Source organism: Bombyx mori, chromosome 19 (assembly GCF_030269925.1).
Source record: "Bombyx mori chromosome 19, ASM3026992v2".
Taxonomy (NCBI): domain Eukaryota; kingdom Metazoa; phylum Arthropoda; class Insecta; order Lepidoptera; family Bombycidae; genus Bombyx; species Bombyx mori.
In genome coordinates, this window is record NC_085125.1 from 7,336,221 (window position 1) to 7,355,784 (window position 19,564).

At 39.2% G+C, this 19,564-nt stretch overlaps 1 protein-coding gene across 2 annotated transcripts in view; it reads right to left on the reverse strand.

The window, feature by feature from the left end:
• The window catches only part of LOC101741991 (proton-coupled folate transporter), a 32,896-nt gene extending 16,556 nt beyond the window's left edge, over positions 1-16,340 (reverse strand). Inside the window, exon 1 of one of the 2 annotated variants that reach the window (XM_004933328.5) lies at positions 15,037-16,340. In XM_004933328.5, the coding sequence (XP_004933385.1) occupies positions 15,037-16,009 (973 nt within the window). In that variant the 5' untranslated portion in view covers positions 16,010-16,340. The remainder of the gene's footprint in view (positions 1-15,036) is intronic. The other variant, XM_021352771.3, reaches the window with a different exon arrangement.
• Between the last annotated feature and the right edge of the window lie 3,224 nt (positions 16,341-19,564).

The following is a 19,564-nucleotide window of genomic DNA, read 5'->3' on the forward strand; positions in this document are numbered from 1 at the left end:
TCAACGTTCCTCACGAACCACGGAGCCCCGACAGCTAACCTACAAAAGCGGGATTGTAGGGATTGGAGGGTGTCTATGTGCGTGCGGGCCGCGTGAGCGAACACCACACTCGCGTAAGTCATGACGGGCCTTATGCAAGTTTTGTAAAGTGTCACCTTGTTCCGAAGGGACATTTTACTCCGCTTACAGATCATGGGGTAGAGTCTACCGAGAATAAACGCGGCACGGTCACGGACTGATTTTATATGCGGGCGGAATGTCATCGATGCATCCAGGGTAACGCCCAGGTACTTGACCTTCCTGGCCCAGGGTATGGGTTGTCTAAAGAGAGTAATCGGGGGTGTGAGATTCCTCCTCCTAATCCGGGAGGAAATCCGTGAGGAGCTTCCCCTCTGAAATAGCACCGCAGTACTTTTCGCTGGGTTGATGTCTATGCGCCATTTTCGGAACCACTGTCCTAGGGCTAGGGCTGCACTCTGAAGCTTCTTCGCGATTAGGGACTTATTTCTACTAGAATAGTAAACAGTCGTGTCGTCGGCGAATAAAGCTAAATGGGTCGGCGGCGACCGGGGAATATCGTTGACGAATAAGCTAAATAGGAGGGGTGAGAGGACAGAGCCTTGCGGGACTCCAGCTGTGAGAGGTCGTGGGGAGGAGCGGGTTCCCTCGACTCGATATCGAAAAGAGCGGTTCGACAAGAAGTCCCGTATGATGAGCACGAGACTATCCGGCACGCCCATGTTGAATAGTTTGAAAATCAAACCATTGTGCCAGACTTTGTCGAACGCTTTTGCGACGTCGAAGAAGAGAGCTCCCGTGTATAACGGTTTTGGTCGATTAAGCCCCACAAGAATGTGCTCCGTGAGGCGGTGCACCTGTTGAACGCATGAGTGATTTGTACGGAATCCGAATTGTTCATCGATGAGAATGCCCTTGGATGAGACGAAGTCTCTGAGGCGTTTGTAGAGCAGACGCTCATACAGTTTGCCTAGAGACATGAGGAGGCTAATCGGGCGGTAGCTCGTCGGATGATTTTTTGGTTTACCGGGTTTATGTATGCCGATAACGTCCGCTTCTTTCCACACCGCGGGAAAGATACAGTTCGCCATAGCGGCATTGAAAATAGATGCCAACATCACGATGAGTTGGACGGGTAGAAGTTTAATAACGCGGTTAGATATACCGTCGGAACCGGGAGCCTTGCGAGGACGTAGGTCTTTGATCAAGTCTTTAACTTCTATCGGGGTGACGGGTGGTAACGCATCCGATGGTGGCAAGGAGGCTCTGCGTTCTACCTCACTGTCTACTAATTCTACATGAACAGGGTCCACGGATTGAGTGCTGGGCGTGCACTGGGTTTGCAATGTATCGGCCAGCAGCTCTGCTTTTTCGTCATCATCGAACGCCGCGAGTCGGCCTGAGGGGCCTACGAGGGGGGGCATAGTTACTACCGTATCCGATTTGAGAGTACGAGCTAAGCGGTAGTAAGACCTTTGGGAGGGCGCGAGTCCTTCTAAGAAATCAGACCATCTGGCATCTCGGACTTCGGCGATGCGAGACTTTACGTCGCGTTGTAGGGCACGCATTCGAATACGATTTTCCGCGGTAGGATACCTGTCGTAGGCGCGTATCGAGGCGTTCTTAGCTCTAAGGAGTTCCCTAATATCGTCGGACAATTTGAAGCGGTGAAGGAAGTCCTCCGCTACAACTTGTTTCGATGACCTATCTAATGTCGAGGTGATGTGTGACGTTAAGATGTCTATGGCTTCAGCGGTATCCTGAGGAGACGGGGTAGAGTCCGGGCTAAACGGTAGCGATGGTAGATCAGATTCAGCCAGGCTGATGCCCAGCGTGTGCCAATCCACCACAGTCCTCGTGACGGGAACGGAATCGGGAGCGCGACCGAGCTTCATAACGACGGGACGGTGGTCTGAATCTAACTCTGAAACTACTTCGATCGAGTGTAAGCGCAAAGTTACGTTTTTTAATAACGCTATGTCGAGTATATCCGGGCGATGCGCGATATTTAGCGGGTAGTGAGTCGGGGTTAGCGGAGCGACGATATCGAAGGCGAGATCATCGACTAACGCGTCAAGCCGCCTGCCATTCGGGGTTGTGGTGTGTGAGTTCCACCTGATGTGTTTACAATTTAGGTCGCCCGCCAGAATGACAGAGCTCCCCATGCCGAGCAGCGCCTCGATATCACTGCTTAGAACGATCTTATCCGGTGGAAGATAAACGGACGCGATAACGATCGGCGCGTGTCCCGTCAGTGAGATTCGGCACACTGATGCTTCGATATTAGCGAGCGCGGGAGGATCGAGCGGGACGCAATGCAGGGCTCTTCTATAGTAAATGACGGTACCACCACCACGGGCAGAGAGCCTGTCGTTCCTGACCATGTTATAGTTCGCGATTTTAGGGTCACGGCGCGCGGGCTTAAGTAGGGTCTCCTGCACTAAAAAGATATCAATTTGATGGTCACGCAAAAAGTCAGAAACCTGATCACGTTGATTTGCGAGACCGTAAGCGTTAAAAAATCCTATCGTTACGGATAGGGGCTTTATTCTACTTACATACGCCATTGATTACCGGCGGAGAGAGGGGAGGACGTACGTATTTAATGACGCGTATACGTCGGCGTATTCCTGCACAACGGCGATAAAGTGTTGTGCAGTGGAGGCAGCGCGAATGGCGTCGCCCAAAGCGTTAACGCGCTCAAAGTTGATCGACTGAAAGAAGTCGATCGCTAAAGCGAGATTTTCGGACGCGGTCGGAGGGCAAGTCGCGGGAGAGGGACGAGTCGCGGGGGCGGGAGTTGTAGCCGTGTTCGTGTACGGCAGTGGTTTTGCCCAGGCCGAGACACTGGGCACCGCCGCCGGAACGAACGCTGGCTTAGCCTGCGACGCAGAGGGTGCCGAGGCTTTGATGTCTGGGCCGGAAGCTCGGAGGCGGTTATGGCGGGCGACGCGGCGATTTATTTTAGGGGCTCGGGGGCAACCACGGTAATTCGCGGGGTGACCCTGTGTTCGACACAGGACGCAGCTAGGCGGTTCCGTCGCGGTTTTTTGGTCGCGAGCGCAGAGGGCCGTGGCGTGATCGCCCAAACACTTAACACATCGGGGGCGCGCGTGACAGTTACGGGAAGAGTGCCCGTACAATTGACAGTTATGGCACTGGCTAGGAGTGCCTTTTTTATGGGGGGCTTCGATGGCGATACCGGAGAGCCTACAGACGGTCTGTGTGTTGAAGATTTTCTTACCCTCGGGGGTAGGCTGGAGGGTGACTAGAACCATATTATATGGCTCCCTACCGCGACCGGTGTGCATACGATGCACAGAATTCACTGGAAAGCCCTGTTCTAACAGATCGGCCTTGACGAGCTCTACATCTAACTCTTTAGGGATTCCGCGTATTACAACGCGGAGTTCGCGCTCCTCCTGGAGCGTATAAGTATGGAAACTTATACGTTCCTTACGGAGGTAAGAAGAGAGGGCCCTATGGTCGTCGGGTGTTTGAACCTTAATTTGAATGCCGTTTGCGAGGTTACGGGCATTCGTGAAATTTATATTTTTGGCCTTAAGGGCCAGGCAAACTCGATCCCAAGCTGCCTTCTCCTGAAGGATAACCGGGGGAGGGGTCTGGGTTTTATTTTGTGCCACCGGACGCGGCGACGGAGTGGCACGGGCTGGGATCGCTACTACTGTATAACAATACCTATTATGACACAAATAATAATTGAAAATATAATTAAAGATAAATCAAAAGGTTTTTACACAAATCTTACCACATACGAAATCAAAATAATTGTTTCTTGGCTTTCTTGTGTGTTGGCTTTCCAAAAGAGGAATACTGAGCTAAGAGAAAAGAAAAAAAACTAATACAAAAATTCTAAACGATTGCACGCGTTAATGAATTCGAGTATTGACTTGTTTTTTTTTTCATTGAAAATCTAAAACATATCAATGTTACGATTCAATTTTGAACGACAAAATGTACTTATTAAGGTAGAGGTCAACATCTCCTATCTTATAAGCCTTAATATCTTAGATACCATATCAATGTGATCACGACCTTGTTACGAATGCGAACGTAATTATCTTAAAATTTGTTGTAATACGATCTTAACACTTTGACTTCCGAATACCTGTAAATATGAAGTCGACTTTAATATTATAATTGTTTTATTATTGCTTAGATAGGTGGAACAACTCACAGCCTACCTGGTGTTAAGTAATTATCGGAGCCCTGAGATATTAACAATATAAAAGCCTTCTCCGACCTTAAGATATGAGTTCTAAGGTCTCAGTTTTATAGTACAAAGGCTGTTCCATTCTTCAGACCGAAATGCATTACTGTTTCACGGCAGATACAGGCAGGGTGGTGGTAATTACGCCTGTGAACGTTCTCCCAACAGTAATTGTGCAAATAATATTTTTTGCGGGTTTGGTTTTTATTACACGATGCTATTCCTTCGCCATGGGAGTCAATCGTGAACGGTTGTTAAGTACGTATTTCATTCGAAATATTAGTACCTGCCTCCGTGTTTCGCACACTGGCACAGTTGTATCGCCTGATGCGAATGCACTGGGCGCTTTATAATTTAGGCCACGTTAGCTTCAATTAATATTTTTCGGCAGTATTTCATTAGTAGATTGCCTAACACTAGTGTCCGCTGAAATGTGGATATTCAACAGAAATATATTAAATTAGGGACCACTGTAAATTACGGTGGGTATCTGTAGGAGAGTGAAGAACGCAAACTAAGACGTCATGGTCTTCGATTGGTACCAACTCTAGAACACTGCACACTGGATCATGTACCACAATAAACCAGAAATTATTCGTCCGTCTGTTCCGGAAGTATGTGCAAACTCTAACTAATTCAGAGGCCTTTTAGTTCCTGAAAACTGATTAGAATTGTTTTATTATTTTAAATGAATGTTAACATTGTAAACGCACAAGGCTAAAGCCAAGACGTGTCTTATAAAATAATTAAATGATATCCCAGAATTAAATTATTAACACTAGTGAAACAGGTTCCGAGGTAATAAATAGAAATAAAAACAGATATCAAGTTAAATTAGAAATACAATAATTAATTAAAACAAGACAGAGGAGAAAACGAGAGTCGTGAAACAATGAAAACATTTTTAAGCATTTTTATTTTTACATAAGCGACCCCAAGTAACGATTTACATTTACGACGAAATACATTCAAACATTACACACACATTACATGTATTTGACACACACACGCATGCATACTATTTGTTTGTTGTCAAAAATATTGTTATTGCTTAAAGTCTGTAGTCAAATTGTTTATCTTTAATATTATTTGTTTATAGTGTAGTCTTGGCGAAATCTGTGATTATAGAAGTTTAAAAGTCTGACAATAGAACCATAATAAAGTTCAAACTTATTATTAAAATTAATTATAGTCGAATTTCGACTACTGCGGGACTACTAGTATTAAAAATTAGATAAATAATGTTGGTATTTCTATCCAACATTCTTGTATTAAAGCTTGGCTATTTTTAAGTTGGTAACGCAATTGTTCCCCTTCTTTTCTTCCCCCTGAATGGTCTTCAAAACTATACGCGAATAAAAGTGTTCCGAGGTTTTATTAATAAATTAGCCCTAAAGATCAGCTCAGTGCTCTCGGATTCCTACAAATGATTCATACAAATTTATTCCCTGTACTTGTGACTCACAATAAAATTAACCTAATACTTTATTATCTAATCTCGCCTCAGGCAAGTGGTTTCAATGCAAAAGTGCCGCGTTGCATTAAAAAGTTACATAAATTATATGGATATATGTATCCAACTGAATCATTCAAAATATACTTAACCTTTAACATAGTAATATACATTTACACATAAAGGTATATTGTTTTAATTATTTAAAGTTTTTACAATAGAGACCCCACTTTATAAATTATAGGTTGGGGAAAAAGTTTCTTCGCATCTTTTAAGAAAAATCACTTTTTTTTTTTTAATAAATTTTATTTACGTTTAACTAAAGTATGTCGGTACCATTTTGTTCGATATCTTTTTGCCATCTTGTAGGTAGGGACATGATCCCATTGCTATAGAAATTTTGGGGTTTCTGATCAAAATTTCGCGACAGTTGGTTTTAACAGTCCTCTCGTGATGTTAACCTGACACTGCCTAAAGAATTCTGAAGAGACTGAAACAGGTGGAAATCTGAAGGTGCAAAGTCAGGACTATACGGCGGATACATTAACACCTCCCAACCAAGGTCTCTTAATTTTTGCTGAGTGATATGTGTGAGGTCTAGCGTTATCATAATGAAAAACCACACTCCTTCTGTTGATTAATTCCGGCCGCTTTCTCTCAACTTCTTGCTTTAATCTCATCAGTTGTTCGCAGTGGAGTTCAGAATCGATGGTCCTGCCTGGTGGTAACAGCTCATAATGAATAATACCCTTTCAGTCCCACCACACACACAGCATCACCTTGTAGCGAGTTAACCCGGGCTTCGCCACAGTCTGTGAAGCCTGACCGGCCTTTGACCACGACCTTTTTCGCACGTTCTTGTAGTACGTGATCCACTTTTCATCATCAGTTATCAGTTTATATAAAAATGGTTCGGCTTCATTACGTCGTAATAAAGAATAACAAATGAGTACACGGTTCATTATGTTTCTTTCAGTGAGCTTGTGAGGTACCCAAATATCGGGCTTTTTTGTGTACCCAGTTTTTTTCAAATGCGCCAAAACTATTTTGTGGTCAATTCCCAGTTCTGCAGCTACGTCGTAACCACTGATATGCCGATCTTGCTCCACTTTTGCAAAAATATCATCCATTTTATCCGTAATAGGGCGACCAGAGCGACGTGCATCTTTGTCATCAAAATTTCCGGATTGAAAACGCTTAAACCAAATTTGTGCTACTCTTACAGACACTGCACTAGGTCCATAAACATTGCAAATGCAAATCGCATAATTTTCGCATTTTTACATTTTTTGTAGTAAAATTTTAAAATGTATCGAATTTCTTCATTAGATTCACTCATCTTGATAGTACGAAAAATAAATAAAAATCACACATTTTCCTAATTTGAGTTTGGAATTATCTTCTTTAAATTTAAACTTTTAATTATACCAAAACCAGCCAGATACAAATAGTATATAGCCAAAGAGATTTTATTACAAGTTCATACATACTATAACGCGAAAATACTTTTTCTCCAACCTATTATTATGTATGTCGTCGCCAAATTTTTAAAATCTAATTTTGCTATCGTTATTTCTAGTATTGTTATTTCAGTTAAGAGAAGCAACATTGGTTAAGTTTCAAGAGAGGCTACCGGGAACTCGTAAACATCGGATAACGTCACCTTTGACATGAGGTCGAAATGTCAATTGTAATCTATAACGGGTTCCACTCTTTTTTTCCCCTACCTAATCTCTGGCCGCCTAAGAGGCTGTTCCAGTTACGCGCGGACGAGTCGATGAGCCGGATCCCACTCCATATTGGCTGTATGTTATTACACATATTTGCTTGCATTTCGCCCTTCCTACACGACAGCCGCCTATTACTTAAGATACGCCGTGGAAGAATTACACTAGGTTTTTGAATTATAATAAATTATTTTAAATATCCGTTTAATAGTTAAGGGTTGGGAAGCGAAGTCGTCGTGGCCTAAAGGATAAGATGTCCGGTGCATTCGTATGTAGCGATGCACCGGTGTTCGAATCCCGCAGGCGGGTACCAATTTTTCTAATGAAATACGTACTTAACAAATGTTCACGATTGACTTCCACGGTGAAGGAATAACATCGTGTAATAAAAATGAAACCCGCAAAATTATAATTTGCGTAATTACTGGTGGTAGGACCTCTGTGAGTCCACGCGGGTGGGTACCACCACCCCGCCTATTTCTGCTGTGAAGCAGTAATTCGTTTCGGTTTGAAGGGTGGGGTAGCCGTTGTAACTATACTGAGACCTTAGAACTTATATCTCAAGGTGGGTGGCGCATTTACATTGTAGATGTCTATAGGCTCCAGTAACTACTTAACACCAGGTGGGCTGTGAGTTCGTCCACCAATCTAAGTAATAAAAAAAAGCGAGCTCACGATTCACTTAGGGTTAAACTGTTACTAGAGTCCATTGATATTATAATTATTACAGCGTCTGTCTTACGTTTTACGCAAATAGGATGACAGTACAACACGCGTACGGGCTTGCGACATATCAAAATATTATCGTCTTTTTTGTCGTGTATTGACCGTAAATCGTAAAACAATACGTAGTATTCAATTACGTACGCGCTCCAAAAGTCCTTATGTCGCAATTCTAATACCTCTACCTTTATTTTCATTTTTTTCTCTCTACCTTGAAACGTGAAGAAGAATTTTAGATAGCATTAGAACATTTAAGAAGTCGTTGTGGCCTAAAAGGATAAGACGTCCGGTGTATTCGTGTTGAGCGATGCACCGGTTTTCGAATCCCAGGCGCATACCAAATTTTCTAATGAAATACGTATTCAACAAACGTTCTCGATTGACTTCCACGGTGAAGGAATAACATCGTGCAATAAAAATCAAACCCGCAAATTTTAATTTACGTAATTACTGGTGGTAGGACCTCTTGTGAGTCAGCGCGGGTAGATACCACCACCCCGCGTATTTCTGTCGTGAAGCAATAATGCGTTTCGGTTTGAAGGGTAGGACAGCCGTTGTAAATAAACTTGTGACCAAATTATATCTCAAGGTGGGTGGCGTATTTACGTCGTAGATGTCCATGGGCTCCAGTAACCACCTAACACCAGGTGGGCTGTGAGCTCGTCCACCCATCTAAGTAATAAAAAAAAACATCTTTCGTAGACCAATCAATACGTTTTAGCTCACCAGCCTTGTTCAAGGAGATTGTACTTCAATTAATACAAAAAGTAATTTTTCAATTGAGAAAGAAATACGCACGCCCGTTTGTTTGTCTTATCGCTGAATTTAATGTTTTGTAATCAATTGAATTGCCAAATTACTTTGTTTGTTTGCTAGTTAGTTAAGCTCTCACCATGAAAGTTTAAGACGTGATTCGGCCATCGTCGTTGAGACGTGACGTTTTTAATTTTACAACAGATTTTTGATGTTATACTTCTTTAGGCGCGTTATGTAAAACTTATGAGAGTGAAATTTTACGATGCGCGCGCACCATGACACAAAATTAACAGAATGAAGTTGCCCACTAAATCGCTCATTACAATACGACCGACGAAACTTGGCGAGTCTGAATATAGCCGCAGGTGAACTTTCCGAACCGTACCGAAAATTACCGAATTTATACGATGTCAAGAAAAGGGATGTTCAATATGCGTGTTTGAGGATGTTGTTTAATCGATTTTTTATCAAATTGATTAAAATTTAAATAAAAAAAAATAAAAAATTAATAAAAATAAAGTATAGCTTCTTACGCACGTACATAAGTACACGCACCCTTTTTTTTCTTTTTTCTTTTTTCCTACCTAAGCTGATAGCCTTGAGAGGCTATATCAGCGTAGCCTTAACTAGTAGGTGAGCTCACGGGGCTCAAACCTGATGACGTTGCTAACACGAACCCTAGCAAGAGCCGTGCTCCGCAGAATCTACCACCGGATCGGAAACGCGGCCCACTGAGAAGATTAATAGACCACACTGTTCAAATCGTCACATATTACAACTTGGTTGCAGAAACATACAGTATAGAACGGTGTTATCGTAAATGCAATTCTTGAAAACCTGTGTAACGATTTGTCCTGATGTTATACTGAATAATAATAGCTGTTTCACTCCAGCCAGAACACTGGTGTTTCACGTCAAAAATAAGCAGTATTTTTTGTCACCCCAATAGCTGCTTTATCACGAATTAAAAATAACATTGATGCATTAGGCGTAAAAGCGCTAATATATATTAAAAGTATAATTAATCGATTTAAATTGAAATAATCAGAAGCAACCTTCAAGTTTAGTGTGTATGTAAATTAATAATCATAAATTAAAAATTCAACTTAGTAAGTTAATACGAAAAATAATTATATTTTTTACTGAAAATTTTAAGTGATTTCAATGCGTAGTTTTAATAAATATATTTTTTTTTCGTAATTTTTTTCATGTGCTGAATAGTGTAATTAAGGTAACTAGTGGCCATGCAGTAGTCGAGATTCGACTATAATCAATTGAAATTATAAGTTTAAACATTATTATGGTTCTATTGTCAAACACTTATTATATTTCGATAATCACTCTATAGATACTCTCGCACTATAGATCAATAATATTAATGACAAACAATATTAATCTATTTTCAATTCGACCACAGACTTTAAACAATAACAAAAGTTTCCCAATTGACAGTAAACAAAGAGTATATTTTTATGTATGTGTAGTGTCAAATACATGGTAGTGTGTGCACGATTGACTTCCACGGTGAAGGAATAACATCGTGTAGTAAAAATTAAGCCCGTAAAATTATAATTTGCGTAATTACTGGTGGTAGGATGCCTTGTGAATCCGCACGTGTGGGTACCACCACTCAGCTTATTTCTACCATGAAGCTGTAATGCGTTTCGGTTTGAAGATTGGGGCAGCTGTTATCTATATATTAATACGTAAAGCAAAAACTTTGTATCCCTTTTTACGAAAATTACGCGGACGGAGGAGTATGAAATTTTCTACACTTATAGAGAATATAGAGAAGAAGTGCACAATGCTAATATTTTTTAAAAATAATGCGTAAAAGATATATTAAATCAATAAAGAAAACATTACACACACTACATACCATGTATTTGACGCACACACGCATGCTCACTATTTATTGTCAAACTTTTGTTCTTGACGTCTGTGGTCAAATTGAGAATAGATTAAATATTGTTTGTCTTTATTAATATTTTTTTATAGTGTAACCTTGGCGAAATTTGTGATTATAGAAGTATAAAATACAATCATAATAGTGTACAAACTTACAATTCCAATTAATTATTTAGTCGAATTTCGACTAATGCGGGACCTCTAGTACTGTAAAAACTGAGACCCTAGAACTCATGTCTCGAGATGGGTGGCAGCATTTACATTGTAGATGGGCTTTTCACTTCATAAATCAACAAACAATCATCACTACTTGAAACCTGTGTAAAACTGCTAAAACTAATTCCCTTTTTTTAAATCGCGTATACCTATGAGCAAATTCACGGGGTGCCTGACCCCACTCACCTTGAGTCATGAGATCGCAATCTCAATTGTATAATATAAAATCAGTCACATTCCTCATACTGTATCGCATCATTTTATTCAGTATTTTTACGAAAATTTTACGAAAATCGGTAACAAAAATTACAGTTTCAAAAATTTCCAAACACGAATTCAGGGTTATTAATTACAAAACAATTTTATAAAATTAAGTAACAACAAATGGGTTTATTAAGCAAAAGAAAATAATTTCCTAATTCGGCCACGACTCGCAACTAGTATCTAGTAATTATTAATATATTATTTCGTAATTCTTCATTTGTCACGTACGATTTATACGTGAGACACACTAAAAACTCTAGTTTGAATTATAACGCTTTAATATCAATTATTGAATGCTTCATTTGATAAACCACGATTCTGAATAGAATATTGTTTATATAACTTTTATCGGTTCAACTATCGATAATTTAGTCAAAGTTTTATTAGAATTATTTCATGCCAGGCTTATCAAGGGTTAGGTCAAGCAAAAAAATGCTTAGAGATAAATGTCGTTAAATATTATTGCGTAGATAGTAAAATGTAATTTGATGTTTGGTTGCTAACAAAGTTTGCAGTACTTGTGAGATAACATAAAATGTAAATACAACTCTTTTTGTTGATGTATTTTCTTGCTTGGTATTTTATAGTAAAACCCAATTAGCCCTGTCATGAAGCAGTAATGCGTTTCGGTTTGAAGGGTGGGGCAGCCGTTGTAACTATACCTGAGACCTTAGAACTTATATCTCAAGGTGGGTGGCGCATTTACGTTGTGGATGTCTATGGGCTCCAGTAACCACTTAACACCAGGTGGGCTGTGAACTCGTCCACCCATCTAAGCAATAAAAAAAAAGCCCACTGAGTCGCCGCATCCTTTCAGTGGTTCGCGCTTCCGATTCGGTGGTAGATTTAGCGAGGCACTGCTCTTGCTAGGGCTATTGTTAGCAAATTCTCTCAGGTTAAGCCCGTGAGCTCTCTTACCCGTCCGTGAGCTAGAATTGCCTCTTATGTTGCCAGCGAATAGGTAGAAAAATCATATATCATAACTTTTAATACGAAACCCATTTTTTAACTATAAAATATATATTTTTTATTGCCCTTCTAGGCAGACGAGTATACGGCCCACCTAATGGTGAGTGGCTACCGTCGCCCATGGACTTCAGTATTGCCAGGGGCAGAGCTAAGCCGCTGCGTTAAGTACTCTGCACAAGCCTCGTTTGATATATGATATGAACTCTACTCCGGTGGCGGGCGGTGCGATGTTAAAAACAAGATGATGGTATTGTACCGCCACAGTATCATCTCAAACAATTCCTCAGAGCACTCCCCATGGAACATACTGTACAAAATACAGAGGGAACCGAAGTCCCACCGTAGACCCAAAGGTTCCAAACGATCCGTGAGAATGGGATTATTGACAAACCGAACGTAAATTAACATAAAAATATGCTGTTGGAAATACTTTTTTTTCAATAAAAAGCAAACATAAAGCATGTTTTGTTTTTCATGTTAATTTAGTTGCGTAAATTAATTTACCTAGCCGTTGGTGTGATCGAATAACCGCCCTAACTGGGCTGCCAGTCGCAACCGCCATTCGAGAAGCTGAGGACCGGACGAGATGGAAACAGCTCACGAGACAGGCCACGGTCAAGTTTCAGGGACACGACCTTCAGCAATGAAGAAAGCGACGAAGAAGAAGTTGCTTAATAAATATCCTTCTGCTTCTGAATTCTTAAAATGAATAATTAAAATCACAGCGACTATTAATTAATTTATTGAATTTAAAAGTAATTTCATAATTTTAATATTTAATAATTTAAGGAATTCAAACAAGTATTATTCTCCATCCTTTTACTTAATTCATATATTATGTTCTATGCACGACCATTACTATGAACGCAGCATTGACTAAAATTTTTTGTTTATTTATTAATATAGAAATAATAATAATAACACCGTGTTTAATAACTATAAATGTATTTTACATTTAAACGTATAAGTATATATCAGTATCTGATTTGAATTTGATTGAAATTTTAAATTGGGGCCAAATCACCATCTGTGAGTTCTCAACGATTATTTACTATTTAAAAAGTATTAACATTCTCATTTCCCAACAATTATATTAAAAAGATGAAGCTTTTAAGCTAGATTGAATTTAAAAGTGTTTACATTACCTTCTTTATTTACTGATATGTGTTCTATTTTTTTAAGTTTATCCAATCTACTAAGTCCTGCCTACGATGCTGTTATGGATAAGGATGTCCTGTATTATTGTATTCTTGATCTCCTTTTTTCAAGAAAAGAAACAATTTGAGGTTTTTGATAGTATCAATATAAAATTGACTAAAAGTATAAAAACGTTTGATTTTGGTACTAGTGATCGGCTTTTGTAATCACCAGGCCACGAGGCCCGTGAACTAGTCTTATTAGTGGTAGTACTAAGCCCGGTAGTACTGAGCATAGTAGTACTGATCCTATTAGTACTGAGCGGCTATGAGTTCGGCTATTGTCTAAAGGAATAGAAGAACGAACGATATAACTAGGCGATTTTTACTGGGATTACTGCAGGGTGAGAAGAGCACACTCTCAAAGGCCGCCTTCTGTTCCTGCAAGATGGCGCATTGGCAGAAGTCTAGTACCGTCCGCTACGCCTCGATGCTGTCAAGCATTGCAGCCATTACGTGTGCAGTGACAAGTTAGAACGTTACGCGGATAGAACATGGCCACGCCTCTATCACACGGGACTAACCGCGTGCGTAAGTTCCTCCAAATGTGCAGGTTGCATCCCCAATATTGGCAACCTGCATTTGATTTAGCTTCAAACCAGTGTAAGTGCTTCTCGAAGCAACCACCATCGGTCAGCAACTACACTAATTGAAAGATGAGACGACCGTGGTTTCAATTTAGGTCCAAGTCTTTAGGACTGGGTGACTCGCCTCGACGGTGCGTAGACCGTCGAAGGATCGACCGATCGCGTATCTGCAGTACGACATTAGGCTCTTTGTGCATAGATAATAATAGAGCGGGAATGGGCTAAGTCACTACCTCTGTCTGCAGGATTAGGATGGTGTCCCTACCTGCTTCCAATGGGCTGCTGCCATAGCTGTAGCAGCTTCGCAACTTGCATTATTAAAAACTACTACATCCCGTAAGTTTTGTAGAAGCCAAAGGCCAAAGGCTAAAGGGGTCGCCAAACGATAAGCAGCGGCGTTTTCTGAGTATTTAAGCAAAATACTGTGAACACCGACCGGTATTTACTGGTGTTAATAAGTGAATACGCCTTCTATGCTTGCCACGAAGCATCATTCATTGAAGTTCATGGGTAGAAAGACCCTAAAATACAATCGAAGTTCCAACTCCACGTCTCAAGGCATCTGTCGGCATTCACGTGATCTGAACGAGCTTCAGTAACCACTTAACACCAGCTAGGCGATTAGATCGTCTGTCCTTGAAAATGATATCAATTAGAGAGCTAAGCATGCAAATAACGAGAGAATATCGCTAATGCGATTTAATGTACTATAACCAAGATCGTAGGCTTTTTAACTACACTAGTACGTTTCTCTATCTCAGTATGAAGTTTAACACGTGAATGGAATAAAGCAACATAAAATATCCAATCCAATATTATGATTGTATGTGGTAAAATATGCGGTTAAAACATACGATTTCGTTTCATTGTTTTTCTGCGTACAACAATGTTTAATGATTTCGAAAAATAAAATTAATTTATTGTATTTTAATCTAATTTATTGAAACAAGCACAATAAACTGTAATAAATAAATTCAAAAATATTTACCTAATAGCGGTCCAACGATGAGCATGTAACAAATTAATATTAAGATGACTTGTACGCGGTGGGTTCCCTCTCTCGCTTTAAAGCCCACTTTTACCGTTGCTACGAGGTCTGACAATGAAAACAAAGATACACACTCAAGCTTCGTACCGTCAACTGTTTTCTTCTTTTTCTCTTTTATTCTCAACAGAATATAAATGAAGCCGAACATGTAAATGAAGCAAGCGGTCACGAAAACCGCCTTGTAACCGAAGTTGCTTGTCATTATCCCGCTTAGAGCAAGACCGACGGGCTTGCTCAGTGTCAATACGGCAGTTACTATCCCTATACGAAAAGTCCTTTCTGATTCACTTGTGATATCAGAGATATAACTATAAACCGCCATCGTCATGGCAACGCGGCCACCAGCCAGTGCAGGCAAGAGACCTTCCAGAAGTGCAGTCTCATTCATACCGACTTGCCGGAAGAATACCGCACTCAACATGACGCCGATCGCAGATATTAATTTTCCGAGAATAGGCACGATCATGAAGGCCTTTCTGTTGCCTGTGCGGTCGCTCCAGGCCCCTATAAAAAGGGCTAGGATGCCTGGCGGTGCCGTTTGCAGGGGTGAACTCCAACTACTCATCGTAGTGACCATTCTTTGAACTTTTTTTTCTTGTTCTGTGTAGTTCTGAGTGCGTCCTTGCATTATATGCCTGCAAGTTTCCTCGTCGTACTGCAGGTTCACTAGGCACGATTTTTCGAGGCACATATTTTGAACCGCCAGCCCGGCTAGCACACTCGGTAATACGTAACATATCACAAACGGTTCGACGGTGATTTTCGTTCGCAACCGCCATATTTTCTTTAGAGATTCCTTTAAATCGCGCGAAAGTTTATTTTCGGTGTTGATTTCTTTACTGTATTGTTTATTGCACTTGCAGGGTTCGACACTAACAACTTTTTCGCCGGGCACTTCGACCCGCAGCGTCATTTTGATTATCGTTCACTGTTCGTTGCATTTATTTTATTTTGTTCATGTTATTTAAAACGCGCGAGTAAATTTATTTAAGGTAGATAAAATTATAAAGAAATTTACTCTGTAATTGCGATCTTTTTGATGTTCTAATATTATTATTTTTTTACAATTTATTTTGCAAGACAGTGTACAGTGCATGTAGGAGCGCGTGCGGCGATGCTGTGTTGCGCGCAGTACGGCTGCCACGAACAACGTTGTCTTTGTAACTGGCTATCAGTTGTTCGTTGGAACTATTTAATTTGTTCTTTATCGATTAATCACGTGGCCACTTTTGATTCTTATTCTCGTGTTTACTGATTTAGTGTATAAATTTTATATAAAATTTACAAATTCATCTCTATATAATATCTATATATATAAAAATGAATTGCTGTTCGTTAGTCTCGCTAAAACTCGAGAACGGCTGGACCGATTTGGCTAATTTTGGTCTTGAATTATTTGTGGAAGTCCAGAGAAGGTTTAAAAGGTAGATAGATACCTAAATATGAAAATGCTCGGAATTAAATAAAAATATCAATTTTGTTTTCCCTTTGATGTGTCCCCCGTCGGATGGATTCCTTTTGTTTGTTTTATTTTATTTTATACAAAACTTTAGGTCTTTTATTTGTCGATTGAGGCACTACGAAGTCTGCCGGGTCAGCTAGTTTAATCATCATCATCATCATTATCCTGCCCTTCTCCCAGTCACCTGGGGTCGGCGCAACATGTTTTCTCCTTCCATACTCTTCTATCATATACCATTTCTTCGCTCACTCCCCTCCTACCCATATCGTCTTTCACACAATCCATCCATTTCTTCTTAGGTCTACCTCTTCCTCTAAATCCTTCCACATTCATAGTTAACACTCTCTTAACAACCTCATTTTCATTCCGTCTCATCACATGTCCATACCATCCCAAACGTGCACTCCTCAGCTTCTCTGTCACAGGTGCCACTTTCAGACTTCCTCTAACATATTCATTCCGTATTCTATCCATTCTCGTTACTCCACACATCCATCGCAACATTCGCATCTCTGCTGCATGCAGTCGCCTTTCATCCGCCACTTTCGTTGTCCAACAAGCTGATCCATACAAGACGGCAGGCCTTATTAAGGTCTTATATATCTTCCCTTTTAGGGGAAGAGGGATGTGCGAGTCACATATGGTGCCCGTGACCTGCCGCCATTTCATCCATCCTGCGTCAATTCTGTGCCTCACAGTACGATCCAGTTCACCGTCGCTTTGGATAACAGACCCTAGGTATCGGAAGTCTTGACATACTGGCAAAGGTGTTCCGTCGAGGGAAATGGGTGTAAAATTGGAGAGACCGCCAAAATCACAGAACAGATGTTCGGTTTTCGATCAGCTAGTTTAATATAAACTGATAAAAAAATGTTTATAATTCAATTCTATGTCTTTTGTCTCGTGTTGCATTCAAAAAAAACACAACTATATATTGCATATAACTATAAGAAAACACATGAAATCATTTCGTTTCAGATTAAAACATTTATTGCGTTGGTTGTTTTATATGTTCAACATTTATTTTTAAATCAAGGACTTTACGGTAAGAATGTTTAAATGAAAACAAATTTAATTAAAATTACTTTTACAATTTAATATCCCGTTTGCTTTTTTTTATTCTAAAATAATTTGCTACGTTTGGAAAGGTGTCAGTTCTTGTGGTCACGGACGATCGACACAATATTCAAATTTCGACGAAGTATGAATGTAAGATGTTATTAATAGGAGCTTAAACCATAATAGTACGTAGTTTTCCTTGTGTTTAAGGTTCGCGAAAACAAAAAACAAATACTAAAAATAACTAACAATTTATTGGCACTAATTCGATTTATAGATTTATTTTATTTGCTTTGTATGGTTAAACAAGCTCACTAGTCATCTTATTTTATGTGGCTATTGGAGGTACTAAAGATCAAAATACAAACTTATATACCAATCTTGGCCTGGTGAGATCAAAATCTAGAAGGATGATTTATTAATAAAATCAAATTAGATGGATAAATGTTTAGAATTAAGTGAAACGTGTTTAGTTTATAAACAAGCAGTAGAATTAATAGTACAGCTGATGTTTTTAATATTACTAGAGGTCCCGCAGTAGTCGAATAATTGGAATTGTAAGTATGTACACTATTATAATTGTATTTTATACTTCTATAATCACAAATTTCGCCAAGACTACACTATAAAAAATATTAACAAAGACAAACAATATTTATCTCTCTATTCTATTCTCAATTTGAAAACAGACGTCAAGAACAAAGTTTGACAATAAATAGTATGCATGCGTGTGTGCGTCAAATACATGGTATGTAGTGTGTGTAATGTTTTCTTTATTGATTTAATGTATGTTTTATGAATTATTTAAAAAAAATATTAGCATTGTGCACTTCTTCTCTATATTCTCTATAAGTGTGGAAAATTTCATAACCCTCCGTCCGCACAATTTTCGTAAAAAGGGATACAAAGTTTTTGCTTCACGTATTAATATATAGATTAAATTATTATTAGATTAACGCGTACTATAAAATAAACTAATAAACGTATACATTTTTTAAATTATATTCTTATCATCAAAACCGATACAGCAAAGTCACTCTTTTTCTCGTTCAAGTCAACAAATTTCTGCATACACGCGAATTCTATAAATAAAGTTCAGACAAAGACGAATGAACCAAACGGCCGTTTTTAAAAATACTCCCGGTCACGTTAATAATCTAAATGAATCTTTGGGGTTTTCGCGTAACAACCGTTTATTCAACTCAATATTTTGCTTCAAATTATATTCTATTCTGAAAGTGAAATTGGTTTTCGATCAATATAATGAAGCTAACCCCAACCGCGCTTTCTTGTGTCTTTATTTTTGATATAAATAACTTCTCTATTTGAATCAAACTCTGTTAAACATTCTGAGGATTTCATTTTTATAAATAGAGCTCCAATTATTTTTCAGAATTACAAGTAGGATTCGATACTCCATATAACATCAGTAATCTGCCAGTTAAAGTCCCGTCAATAGCCTAAAATTTAAATTCCCTCTAAAAAATCAAACTACAACTTGTAATACTGAATGCTCTACTTTTTTAAACTGTAAAACGTGCAAAAGGTCGTATCTTTTTCTCATATTACATCACGTAGTACTGCGGTCCAATTTTACCTAAAAGTCGGTCAAGATTTTCAATGAAAGTTGCGTAATACGTAAGTACTAGTAAATTGTTTTTCTATTGATAAACATTTGTGAATGGATCTATTATGAAATGTTCAAGGAGCATTGTAATCGATGTCAGCTATATACGTCAGCTAATTATTTTACTTTTATTAATAAGAAAAAGGGTAGAAAACTTAATTAATTTCAAATGTTTTCATTAATTCCTTATTAATACAAATAGCAAAACAAAATTAGTAAACCGTGCGAAACATCGAAAAGAAGAAAGAAAAAAAAAGAAAGCAAGAATCCAAAAAGTAACATATCATCCACTCGAAATGTTAATACAGTGCTTATTTTAT